At 42.0% G+C, this 12,814-nt stretch overlaps 1 protein-coding gene across 1 annotated transcript; it reads left to right on the top strand.

Annotated features, from left to right (window-relative positions):
* Positions 1–2,579: 2,579 nt before the first annotated feature.
* Positions 2,580–10,951, top strand: LOC122112103 (solute carrier family 40 member 1-like). The gene is made up of 5 exons (XM_042684957.1): positions 2,580–2,837; positions 4,460–4,575; positions 4,992–5,118; positions 7,521–7,775; positions 10,143–10,951. Exons 1-5 carry the CDS (start codon positions 2,603–2,605, stop codon positions 10,949–10,951), a joined length of 1,542 nt encoding a protein of 513 aa, XP_042540891.1. The 5' UTR covers positions 2,580–2,602.
* The last annotated feature ends 1,863 nt before the right edge of the window (positions 10,952–12,814 follow it).

Below are 12,814 nucleotides of genomic sequence, written 5' to 3'. Positions count from 1 at the left end.
GATCAAGGCTGGCACTCTACCACTTGAGCCACAGTGTCATTTGTGGGTTTTGAGTGGTTAATTGGAGATAAAAGTCTCACAGAAACTTTTCTGCCCAGGCTGGCTTTGAACTGTGATCCTCAGCTCTCAGCCTCCTGAGTAGCTAGGATTACAGGCATGAGCCACAATGCCCAGCTGGACCTCATTTTTTTACCTCATTTTTTTTCTTTTTTGGTTGGTCATGGGGCTTGAACTCTTGGCCTGGGCACTGTCCCTTAGCTCTTCAGCTCAAGGCTAGCTCTCTACCACTTGAGCCACAGTGCCATTTCCTGTTTTCTGGTGGTTTTTACTGGAGATAAAAGTCTCACAGACTTTTTCGTGCCCGGACTGTCTTTAAACTGCGATCCTCAGATCTCAGCCTCCTGAATAGCTAGGATTACAGGCGTGAGCCACAGGCACCTGGCTGGGCCTCATTTTATAGCATTGGCTTCCTTGATTTTCTTCTTTTTGTGTTTTTTAAAATTGTTTTTGTTTTACTACTGTTGTAGACATCCTTTACTGATGAAGTTTAGTCTTTGAACTTTATATCCAGGAAATCTGACTATATTCTATTTTTGCCTTTTGTCTTTTGCTCAGCATGGGATACCCATGTTGTTGTAAGTATCCTTGGTTTGCTACTTCTCATTACTGTATAGTATTTCATTGCACAGCTGGTTTAAGTCATCTTTCTGAACAATCAGGTGTTATTTTTTCTTACTTTATTGAGTCTTTTTTGTATTATCTTTATTTTTCTAGTTCAATTTCTAGTTACAATTTTTGCTCTTACCTTTAAAAATATAATTCTATTATTATTATTAAGGTGTAGTACAGAGGGGCTACCATCTCATAAGTCAGGTAATACGTACATTTCTTTTGGGGGCAATATCACCCCTTCCTTCACTTTGTACTGGTTTCCCCCTCCCATCCATGCACACAAGTTACATAGTTCATTCTTCACCTAGTGTATACTGAATAGCATGATCGCATTTGTTCACCCTTCCCTTCCTGTGCCTTCCCCTTTGCCCCAACTAAAGAACAAAAACCAAAAGCAAAAACAAACACCACCAGCAGTACCACTAGCACCACCAAAACCCATATTTCCATTTTCTGGATAGCCTGACCTTTTTTGAATGTGTATGGTACTGGAGATCAAACCCAGGCCCTTGCTTAGATTTTAGACAAGCGCCCTACCACTGAGCTATACCCTCAGTCCTCTGCTCTTACCTTTATTACCACCTTTCTTCTATCCTTTTGGGTTTCATTTGCTGTTCAATGTTTACCCCTACACTCTTTTTGGAAACAAGAGCTCACTGCACAGCTCAATCTGGTACAGAAGTCACGGTCCTCCTGCCTCAGCTTCCTGAATGCTGGGATTAACGCATGTACCAGTATACCCAGCTTCTATATACTGAGGTTTTAGTTTTAAGTTTTTATTGTGATTGATACATATATTTATATATATATATTATATATATATTCTGGGACATATATATACACATACATACGTATATATATTAGTCCTAAAATTTGTATCTATTTCTTGGAAATTGGCCATGTCACTCTGTACTTTCCAATTCCCTGATCAGATTTCCAGAGTTGGCATTTATGTCCTTAGATAGAATAAGTAAGCATTAAGATTTTATAGTTCAGGTCGATAATTCAGATACTAGAGCTCTCAATAGGCCAATCTCTGTTGGCTGTTATTTAGTTGGATTTTACTTCTGGTGCTCCATTTCCTTATGTGAGTGGGTATCTTTGATTAGGTCTCACTTTTTAGAATTATTGCTGGAGGACTTTGAGGCCAAAAATAACATCTTCTCCCTTTAGTGAATGGCCCCTCAGATGTATAGAAGGTGCCAGTCATTTGCCTGTGATTGAAACTGCAATCGTTACTGGGCACTGCTGCTCACGCCTATAATCCTAGGTGCTCAAGAGACTGAGATCTGAGGATTGCAGCTTGAAGCCAACCTGGCAGGAAATCCCTGAAACTCTGATCTCCAATTAACCTGGCAACAAGACAGAAATGGAGCTGTGGTTCAAGTGGTAGAGCACCAGCTTTGAGTAAATGCTAAGAGATATCACCCTGGCCCTGAGTTCAAGCCCTAGTACCAGCACCAAACAAAGAAAAAACAAAAACAAAACTTCAATTGCTGGTGGAAATGATAATGTTGTTCAACTCAAGAATTAATCCTAGTTCAAGGCTTGGATTTCCTGGACCCTGAAGATGAAGTATCATGACTAGGAAGGCAGGTTTTCTTCTAGTACCCCTCTTTACTCTAAGGGTAGAATGGGCTTGTTTTGTCTGTGGTCCATAGAACTGCAGGCCTACTTCAGAGTTTTTACTTCTCATCAGCAGATTATTCTCCAGAAAACCTTCTCTACTTTTATTCTCCTACATATTTGTTTGTTTGGTGTTTTTCTCATTAGCTGGTTGACTCTTTGGCGCATTTAAGATTTTTAAAAACATTTGTTAAAAATAGGGCTTTTTCAAGTTATATGTATTTTGCATAATGGTAAATTATAATTGTACTGCATAAAGGAATAGTTTTTACCTTCTTTGTTTTGAGTTCTTTGGAACAAATGCATGGTTCTGGATTTTAACTTGCTTCCGCCTAGTTTATTTGGTGATGACCGTGTGCTTTGCTTCTGCTGCCTGCAGGGAGACCGAATGTGGCACTTTGCTATGTCTGTGTTCCTGATAGAACTGTACGGACAAAACCTCCTTCTAACGGCAGTGTTCGGCTTAGTGGTGGCTGGATCTGTGTTAATATTTGGGGTCTTAATTGGTGACTGGATTGACAGGAAGCCGAGAAATAAAGGTAATATTCTTCTTCCTGACACATGTAATTATGTGGTACATTCTGACCTCACTAGCTGTGGAGATTTGTTTTATTTAGTGAAACAAAATAATAGAGCTGAGCTAAACTGCAGTAGGCATAACTTTAAAATTCTATGCAAAAAATGCCATAGAAGGAATTATATAACTCTGTGACATATTTATACTACAGTGCTATATAATAAGTGTATGTTTGGTACTAGGGTTGATCCAGGCCCTTGTGCTTGCTAACCTATACTCCTAGCCACATTTAAAGTATTTTAATGTGTTTTTTAAATCTTACCTATTTATTTTTTGTGCTATTAGGAATCAAATCCAGAGCCTCACATATACTAAGCAGGTATTTTACCACTGAGCTACCCCTCTCGCCTTTAAGAAGTATTACTGTTGTTTAGATTACTACCGAGTGAACATTTTAAATATTACATTACTGAAAAACATTTGTGTGTGTATATGTGTACGTCTGTCTGTATATTTGTATGTATGTATGCATGTATATCTTTGCGACATAGTCTCACTATGAAGCCCAAACTGGCCTTGAATTCATGTTCCTCCTGCTTCAGCCTTTCCAATACTGAACTTCTAGGAGTGCACTATTACACCTGGCACAACATGCTTTCTTGTAAATGTTCTTATATTACTTATGTATAATGTCTGAGTTATTTTAATTTCAGACTTTCTGTGTGTAAATCATGTCTTTTGTACCAGATGGCATATCTGAACTAGAATTGATACTTATTTGCTCAAATTGTTTTCTTTTCACTTTTGGTCATATCTTCTCTCTTTTGGGAATGATAATGGGATTTGAACTCAGGGCCTCACATTTTGCTAAGCAAGCAGTTCTCTTACATGAGCCATGCCTCAGTCCTGGTCTATTCATTTGATTACTAGTTATCATGGTATTTTTTTTTTTTGTTTTTACATTACTCAGGATCTAGAAAAGGCATTAGTTGGAACCTCACCATGGAAAAGCCCAATTTATTTAAAATCTGGAATGTTACCCTTTAGGCCCAATTGATAACTGTAGCACAAACTACATCCAGAAGGATCACAAGCAGTAGAAGATTTCAAGTTCTCTAATTTTGCTTGAATCTGGTTTCTCATATCATCTTTCTCTGAAAAGGCTCTTTTTTTTTTTTTGGTAGCAGTACTGGGGCTTGAACCCTGGGCTCTGTCCCTTTGTCCCTTGGCTTTTTTGCTCAAGGCTGGTGCTCTACCATGTGAGCCACAGTTCCATTTCTGGCTTTTTTTATGCTGCTTAATGAGAGATAAAATCTCATAAACTTTCCTCCTTGGGCTGGCTTCAAACTGCATCCTCAGATCTCAGCTTCCTGAGTAGCTAAAATTACAGGTGTGAGCCACTAGGTGCCCAGCTTTCCAAGTACGTTTTAATTCACTTACAAAGCTGGCTTTTTTGTTTTGTTTTGTTTTTTTTTTTTAATTTGATTGCAAAGGCTTTTCAACCTAAGCCTGTGATTGCTGATGAAGAACCAGCCAGGGTCACCACTGGGATCTGGTCAACTGAAGTGGCTCTTATTAGATACCCATGTAGCTGTGTCCTGCCTCCTAAAACCAAGAGCAAATCTTGGGTGTTTCTGTTTGCAGTTGCTCACGCCTCGCTCTTCATTCAGAATGCCTCTGTCACGGCCTGCTGCGTGGTTCTGATGCTTGTCTTCTCCTACAAAAGGGAGATGGAACAAATCTGGCGTGGCTGGCTCACTGTGAGTGTCTCTCTCCCCTCCTGTGCCATGAGCACCAGTGTCAGACACACATCAAACCTCCATCATCTCTGCACCACCTGCTCCCTGGCATGGGATCTGGCTAATCTTCTAGCAATGCCTCCACCACCCCCACCCTCCGACTTCTAATTTGTGAATCAAATCTCTCAGACATGGAAGCAACAGAACAGACTTGCAGAATCTGTCTGCAGGGTATGAATTAACAAGGGATCTGGTGTAATGGTATATGGGGAAGAAAATGTTTAGCTTTAGTGAATGTTAAGTTTCAGACTTACTTCGAGCCTTTTCTCTCAAGGGTCTTTGTGTTCATTTACATGCTGCTCAAGCTGGCAGATAAATAACGAAGTGTCACAGTGGGCTGAAAAGGCCTCCAAACTCTCCTTTCCCTCCTTCGGTAGGTAGTGTGCTACGCTTCGGTGATCACCCTGGCTGCCATGGCAAATCTGGCTGGCACGGCGCTGACCATCACCATTCAGAGGGACTGGATTGTGAGCCTCACGGGTGACAACCGAGGCCAGCTGGCTGGTGAGCCTGGCCCATCCTCAGATTAGCTGAGGAGCCACTCAGAACAATGTGGCTACCTCCTAAGAGGCAGGATCATAGTCTGGAAAATAGAATTTGGAGCCAACCAGATCTGGGTTTGAATTCAGCTTAAACAAGCCAAGCATCTCACAGCTGCATGTTACTTTTTACCTGGGGCAAGTTACTAACTTCTCCAGGCCCGACACTCCAAAGAATGGAGCAAGTGAACACACACTTGCACATAAGTATATGCCATACACACACAATACCAGACACACTCACAAATAGACCACACACATGCACATATATTCATGTGTACATAAATGCATGCCACATGTATACAACCCACAGAATATATACCCCCACCACACTCACATATACACATGCCATGCACATATACAAATATATATACACATACATACCACACATATGCACATACAAGCACAGAGACACACAGATATATACACACTTTACACATAAACATATATATATACTACACATATGCTATTCACAGATCACAACATGCACACGTATGCACACCTAACACATGTAGTACACACACACGCATACACACACACACACACACACACACACACACACACACACACACACACACACACAAACCAACCTCCCTCCTTCCCGCCCTGGAGCTCACTTAGGGGAAGGAAGGAGTTTATGGCTTCTGGTATTTGTTAAGTGTTTAACAATATTTCTGCAGAGGAAATGAGTAAGAAATGGCTCACTGCTAATTACTGAAAGATAATTCTGTGTGTCAGGGTAGCAACCTGTTTTCTTTTCTGTTTCTTTTTGAGACAGGATTTCATCATGTAGCTCAGGCTGGCCTCCAACTCATAGCCCTCCTGTCTGATCCTCCTGAGTGCTGGGATTACAGGCAGGCACCACCATGTCTGGCTGAGAGGAGCTTTTTATTGGCAAGAGTTCCTTGGCAAGTCAAAATCTAAAAAATAAATGATTTAAAGGTGTTAAAATTCTGTCTAGTGAAAAGCTTTACCTTTCAAACAAAAATTATCCTTAAAAAGTGATTGTTGGTTATAACAGACAGCCGTGGTAGAATTATTTTCCAGGAAAGGTGTTCAATGGAAGAGTACAACACCATCTTTACTTTGTCTTCCATTTGCAAGACTTAGGAGGCTCACATTGTAGTATCTTCTAATTGCCCACTTATAGCTGACGATTTCACCCTACCCTGTATTTGTACCCTTGGTGCTGTGCTAGTTTTGATGGGCAACATAAAGGAAGCTATTAAGAGGGAGTCGATGAAAGTGCATGTCTCACAGAGAGTAGAAGCCCCTTATAATCATGTTTCCTTTTAAACTTTACGGATGTGGCTGTTCTGTGGCTTAAATAACACTACCCAAAATAAAGCAATTATGAGAGTGAGAGCTCGTGATGGTGCTTCTTATGTCCTCTTTCTCTGGGTAAAGAAAAGCTGCCTATCCTCTGCTAATTAATTTTAAAGAAATCTAAGGTAAAGCACAGAATCTAGTTCCAGGTCATTATCATTTTTAGAAAATGAACTTGTAAATAGTCTTAAATGATGGTGGAATACTTAAGGAAACAAGCTTTGGAGTAAGACTGCTGGGTTTAAATCTCAGCTCTACCAATTTCCTTCTCTGAGACCTGGAGCATGTGCCACTGTGTACTGTAACTTCCTGACTTGTTAAGAGTAAATTCTCTTGATTTCTTTGAGCTATGAGGACTAAATGAGTGAATCTACATAAAGGGCTTAGAACTTGGTACCTGGCACAGAGCAAGAATTCAACTCATTCTCATCTTTCCTTTTCCCTTGGTCCCCTACCCCCATTTCTATACTAGGCATAATAGTGGCTATTAATATTGTCCTTGTTAAGGTAAGCGAAGTGCAATGAGATGTGACTTAGAATGATTAGCTCTAGCCAGGCACTAGTGGCTCTTACCTGTAATCTGACCTACTCAGGAAGATGAGATTTGAGGATTATGATTCAAAGTCAGCCTGGGAAGAAAAGTCTGAGATCCTTCTGTCCAATTAATCAGCAAAAAGCCAGAAGCAAAGGACTGACTCAAATAGTAGAGTGCTAACCTTGAGCAAAAATGCTCAGGGACAGTACCCAGGCCCTGAGTTCAATCCTCAGTACCAGCACAATAAATCAATCAATGAATCAATCAAAGCAACTTAGTCTCTCTGTTCCTCAGTTTACTAATCTGCCAGTTGTTCTAGTCCACCAGAGCTGATCTCAAAGTTGGTTTTTCAGGTTTGAATCCTAATCTATAGTTAAACCAAAGAGTCTTTCTGGCTCTCAATATCTTCTACCCTGTAGCAATGGAAAGTTGGCCAATATGTGGTGTAAATTCACCTGTGGATGTGTACATCCATTGAGCCTCCATGTTTCCTCCTCTCATTCCAGGGATGAATGCAGCCGTCCGGCGTCTGGACCAGGTCATCAGTATATTTGCCCCCCTGTCTGTGGGACAGGTGATGACGTGGGCATCTTATGTAATTGGTTGTGGTTTCATTCTTGGATGGAACTTGCTTTCACTTCTTGTGGAGTTTCTATTTCTGTCCAGGGTTTATCAACTAGTTCCCCAATTGGCTGTAAAACCCCAGCAACGCTCAGGGGGGCATTTTCTAGAACGGCCACAGGAAGCTGTGAACATCCAAGGTAATGCAAATTCAGAGAGACCTCTTGTTCAGTTCCTTATTCTTGTTGTAAGCATTTCCCTTTTGCTTTCCAGAGCTTGTGTCCAATTACATGCTTAACGTGTTGTATGAAATGTGCTAGACACAGTGATAAATGAGAAGCCAATGAGATAATATATGAGAAATGATAAATGGCCATGCCACTGGTAGTACAGGTCATAGGACTGATCTTATTGATGGGGAAGGCAATGCTATTTTGTATAATTACACAGATTGTGCATTGCCTAAGTCTACTCAGACAGACTGTATTGTAAATAGCACTCTAGGGCTTGTGTAATGTACAACATATACAACTATCCTATGGTCCTGGAGGGCAGATTACTCCTTATTTCCTTCATAATCATCTTCATCAAAGATGCTAGAGTAAGAGAAGGCTGGATGTTGGTGGCTCATGCCTGTCACTCTAGCTACTCAGGAGGCTGAGGTCTGAGGATCATGATTTGAAGCCAACCTACAGAAAAGTCTATGAGACTCTTATCTCCAATGAACCACCAAAAATCCAGAAGTGGAGGTGTGGATCAAGTGGCAGAGCTCTAGGCTTGAGTGGAAAAAGCTATGGAACAGTACCTAGGCCCTGAGTTTAAGCCCACACACGCACACATGCATACACACACACACACACACACACACACACACACACACACACACGCCACAGAAAGACAAGTGTGTTAAGGAAAAAGGAATGTGGGTACTCTTTGGTCAGGATAATTTGATGATTGAGAATCCTTGTTCTCAACGATGTAGGAACCATCACTGACCATCAACAACATTGCCCTTCTACTGGTCCAACATAGTGCAGGAGTTGCTTCTGACTCAAGTTCCCTTTACAAATAATTCTCTTTTCTCCCCGGTTGTTTTGCATTAAGGCCTAGCAAAACCCAACCGCATGAATGAAACATGTGGGTATTAGTGCAGATAAATAGATATACCTATTTAGCTGATAGATGGATACCTAAGCCCTTGCCTTCTTAGCTGCTCATGCACTGCCTACATGACGTTGTAAGGTTACTTTATTTAGATTCTCTGTCTGTCTGTAAAGTACAGCAATGAAACTGTTTTCATCAAGATATTGTGACAACCAACTAGGATGGTCTATGCAAAGCCTTATGACATGTGGTAATGCTTGTCAATGTTAGCTTTTTTTTTATTGCTTTTGTTATTTTACTAGATTTTTCCCCAACTTGCCCAGGCAAAAAATTAATTCCTGTAATGAAAATCTATCCCTACTACCTCATTCTCGGACTGTAATGTATTTGGCTGTGTGTACATTCTCCTCCCTCAGATTCCTGTCAGCTTCAACTTTTGCTGATGTTAGCTTCATTTATGTGGAATCATTCTCACCAATAGTTATATATTTTCAGTCTTATAGTCATTGTCTGACATAACCTAAGAGACTGAGAGATATTCACACACACACACGCACACACACATCGCCATAGAAGTATATGCTTCTTCTATATAATAGCTCAAAGAAGTACCTCTCACTGCTTCTGGGGGCTCATTCCCAAATTTCAAACATATCAAGTTTTCCCCTGGTCTCCGCCCAACCTCAGTTTCCCATGCCAGCTCTCTTGATGGGGTACTGTGTCTTCATTTGGGTGGTCTCAAAAACTCCTCTTGAAACTTTGGGTGAGAATGAGCTATTTGGAATGAGACCCCAAGAAAGTTAGTGGAGGAATGGGAAGTGACACAGAAGTTTTTGCATGAAGGGACTTGCTGAGAGACTGCGGGATGGAGCTCAGAAATAGGTTCAGGCACTGGTGGATCCCATCTGTAATCCAATCTACTCAGGAGGCAGAGATCTGAGAATCTCAGTTCAAAGCCTAAGTAAAAAGTCCCTGAGACTTTTATCTGCAATTAACCACCCAAAAGCTGGAAGTGGAGATATGGCTCAAATGGTAGAGCACTAGCCTCAAGCAAAAAAAAGCTCAGGACCCTGACCTCAAACCTCAGGACCAGCACAAACACAGAGAAGGGGCAGGGAGAGAATATTGTCTCATCAATGGCCTGGCAAGCTGGGCTGTTTACTTAGCACCTATGTCACTCATTGTGACAGTTGTGACCAGGGATCTTTCACAGCCTACCCCTTGTATTCCAGGACCTACACAGAACTCTTTAGGTAGACTGACACAAAGACTTGGTGACAGGAAGACATGAGTGTGTATAGGAACTGCTCAATACAGAAACAGATGAGGCAAGGATAGGATGAAGGATATAGCAGGGTGTGGCCTTCAAGCTTGCCTCAGTTTGATTTGTGTGTGTGTGTGTGTGTGTGTGTGTGTGATTATTAGTAATTGTATAAAGGGGTTACTATTCAATTTTATTGTAGGTGAAACAGACTTTTGGGAAACTACTGCCGGTTTCATCCACAAATCCGGATCTTTAGACAAACCGAAAGACCACAAATCTAACCTTGAAGGACAGTGGAACACAGCCAGTGGGTTTCGCCTTTGCCTTCAAACCATGCGTAGGCTGCTCCGCACATGCCGTGAGGGCTGGGAGACATACTGCAGGCAGAGCGTGTTCCTGGCTGGCCTGGGCCTGGCATTCCTCTACATGACAGTCCTGGGCTTTGACTGCATCACCACTGGCTATGCCTACACCCAAGGGATCGGAGGGTCTCTGCTTAGCATCCTCACAGCTCTCTCTGCTTTATCTGGCCTGCTGGGCACAATTCTCTTCACCTGGCTCCGGGGTCATTATGGTCTTGTCACCACAGGCATCATTTCCAGCTGGCTTCATGTAGGATGTCTAACGCTCTGTGTGTTTTCTGTCTTTGCTCCTGGAAGTCCTTTTGATATGGCTGTCTTCTCACTTCCACTAAACAAGAATTCTTCTTCAAACCACGAGTTGCTAAAAGAGGACCAGGTACATGTGTACTCCTTTGAAAGAAACCTGAACCAACCCATCCTTCCGGACCGTTCTTCCATCCACTGGACCAACAGCACCGTTCTGTTTAATGGACAGCAGGACCCTGAGCAGCCTGAGTCTTACATCTCCATCATTTTGCTCTTCTCAGGTGTGATCCTGGCAAGAATTGGTAAGCAGTGGGCTGTGTGTGGTGGGGATTGTGCAGCCTGTGATGTTGCTAACTTACCATCCATGCATGTGATAGCCTTAACCACTATGCCAGTGTGAGTCTTCATCATCCACTGAGAGCCTATGATATGACAAGGACTCTCTTATACATGGTGGAGATACAGGCAAGGTCTTAGTCCTGTGGGGTTCTCCATCTGAACTAGAGACCAGTAAGTAAGTAACTAACAACAGTTAGCACAATGGCCAAGAGCGGCTATGTTAGAGAAGGGAAAACGCACACAAGGGACTCCAAATTGCATCTTGAGGGTCTAAGAGGCCTTCTTATGGTGTAGGGGAGGCTGATCAAAGGCCCCTGGAGGACAAGTTTGGGCATGCATTGACGCTCCAGAGGTGCACAGTGGAGGTGCAAAAGATTTTGGAAATTGCAAAGAATGTAAGCTAGACACTGCTGGCACTCGCCTGTAATCTTAACTATTCAGGAGGCTGAGATCTGAGGATGAAGGTTGGAAGTCAGCCTGAGCAGAAAAATCTGTGAGACCCTAATCTCCAATGAACCACCAGAAATACAGAAGTAGAGGTGCAGGTTAAGTGGTAGAATGCCAGTCTTGAGTGAAAAAGGAAAGTAAGGGTATGAGTTCAAGCCCCATTACCAGTACATGTGCACAAGCATACACACACACACACACACACTTGAAAAATTGTACTTGCTGAGCATCAAGCACATACATGCTACCTACTGCAGATGGTATATATGTGGAAGGTATGTTTTGACCTGAATCTGCTGAATATTGGTGGAACTAGTATGAGGAGAGAAGAAAGAGCAATTTCATGGAGAAGATGCTGCTTGGGGGAGGGAGATGGACAATCTTCTCACAGATAGGGTGCCCGACACTGAGGCTACAAGCTTGTCTGCCCCACAGACCTGGGTTCTGAACTTTGCTGTCTACTGTATCCTTCATTTCTAGTGGTGGGAATGTACCTGCTTTCATTAGAGTACTTAATAAACAAAATGAAAAACTAGCTGGGTGCCGGTGGCTCATACTTGTAATCCTAGCTACTCAGGAGGCTGAGATCTGAGGATCACAGCTTTGGAAACAGCATGGGCAGGAAAAGTCCATGAGACTCTTATCTCCAATTAACCATGAGAAAAATGGAGCAGAGCTGTAGCTCAAAGTGGTAGAGTGCTAGCCTTGAGAGAAAAAAACCCACAAAAAAACAAAATACAAACATAAAATAAGCCAAAAAATCCCAGGGACAGTGTCTGAGTTCAGGCCCTGAGTTCAAGCCCTATGATTGACAAAAAAAAAAAAAAAAATTAAAAAACTATTGGACCTTCAATGCTTGGCAACCCCAATAATGACTTGTTGGGGAGCAATGGTGGTGACAGAAAGCAACTAAAAGCTCTTGTAATCAATGTAATCAAGCAATCATGAGATGGAAAGAGTCTCACTGGCTGCTGTTGATTCATACCCGTAATCCTAGCTACTCAGGAGGTTGAGATCTGAGGATCACTGTTTGAAGCCAGTCTGGACAGGAAAGTCCATGAGACTCTTAAGCTACAAAAAAGCTGGAAGTGGAGCTGTGGCTCAAGGGATAGAGTGCTAGCCTTGAGTAAAAGAGCTCAGAGATAGTGCTCAGGCCCTGTTCAAACCCCACTGGCACAAAACAACAACAAAAGGAGGTCTGGGCCTTGTTCTTTGACATAATTGGGTTTGCACCCTAACAGTATCATCTCTTAAATATATTTTTGTTTTGTTTTGTTTTGTGAACTGGGAAATATAGTTTTGTTTTGTTTTGTTTTGTTTTGTGAACTGGGTCTCATTGTGTAGCCTAAGCTGACTTTGAACTCAAGATCTTCTTGCTTCAGCCTCCAATGTGATGGGACAATGTGATAATGAGCCACTATACCTAGCTCAAATGGTACCATTTATTTTGCCCAAGCCTGTCTCCCACTATCCAATT

This window comes from Dipodomys spectabilis, unplaced genomic scaffold (assembly GCF_019054845.1).
Source record: "Dipodomys spectabilis isolate Male_0828 unplaced genomic scaffold, ASM1905484v1 ptg000092l, whole genome shotgun sequence".
Lineage (NCBI taxonomy): Eukaryota > Metazoa > Chordata > Mammalia > Rodentia > Heteromyidae > Dipodomys > Dipodomys spectabilis.
The sequence above is the reverse complement of the archived record's forward strand: the minus strand, read 5'-3'. Positions and strand labels throughout refer to the sequence as shown.

What these genes read in the sequence shown, in the direction of transcription:
- LOC122112103 (XM_042684957.1), top strand. Translation starts at nt 2,603, where the DNA reads ATGGTTCTGGATTTTAACTTGCTTCCGCCTAGTTTATTTGGTGATGAC. An exon ending in CAGGAAGCCGAGAAATAAAG is followed by an intron (nt 2,838 to 4,459) that starts GTAATATTCTTC and finishes TTCTGTTTGCAG; the next exon opens with TTGCTCACGCCTCGCTCTTC. An exon ending in TCTGGCGTGGCTGGCTCACT is followed by an intron (nt 4,576 to 4,991) that starts GTGAGTGTCTCT and finishes CTCCTTCGGTAG; the next exon opens with GTAGTGTGCTACGCTTCGGT.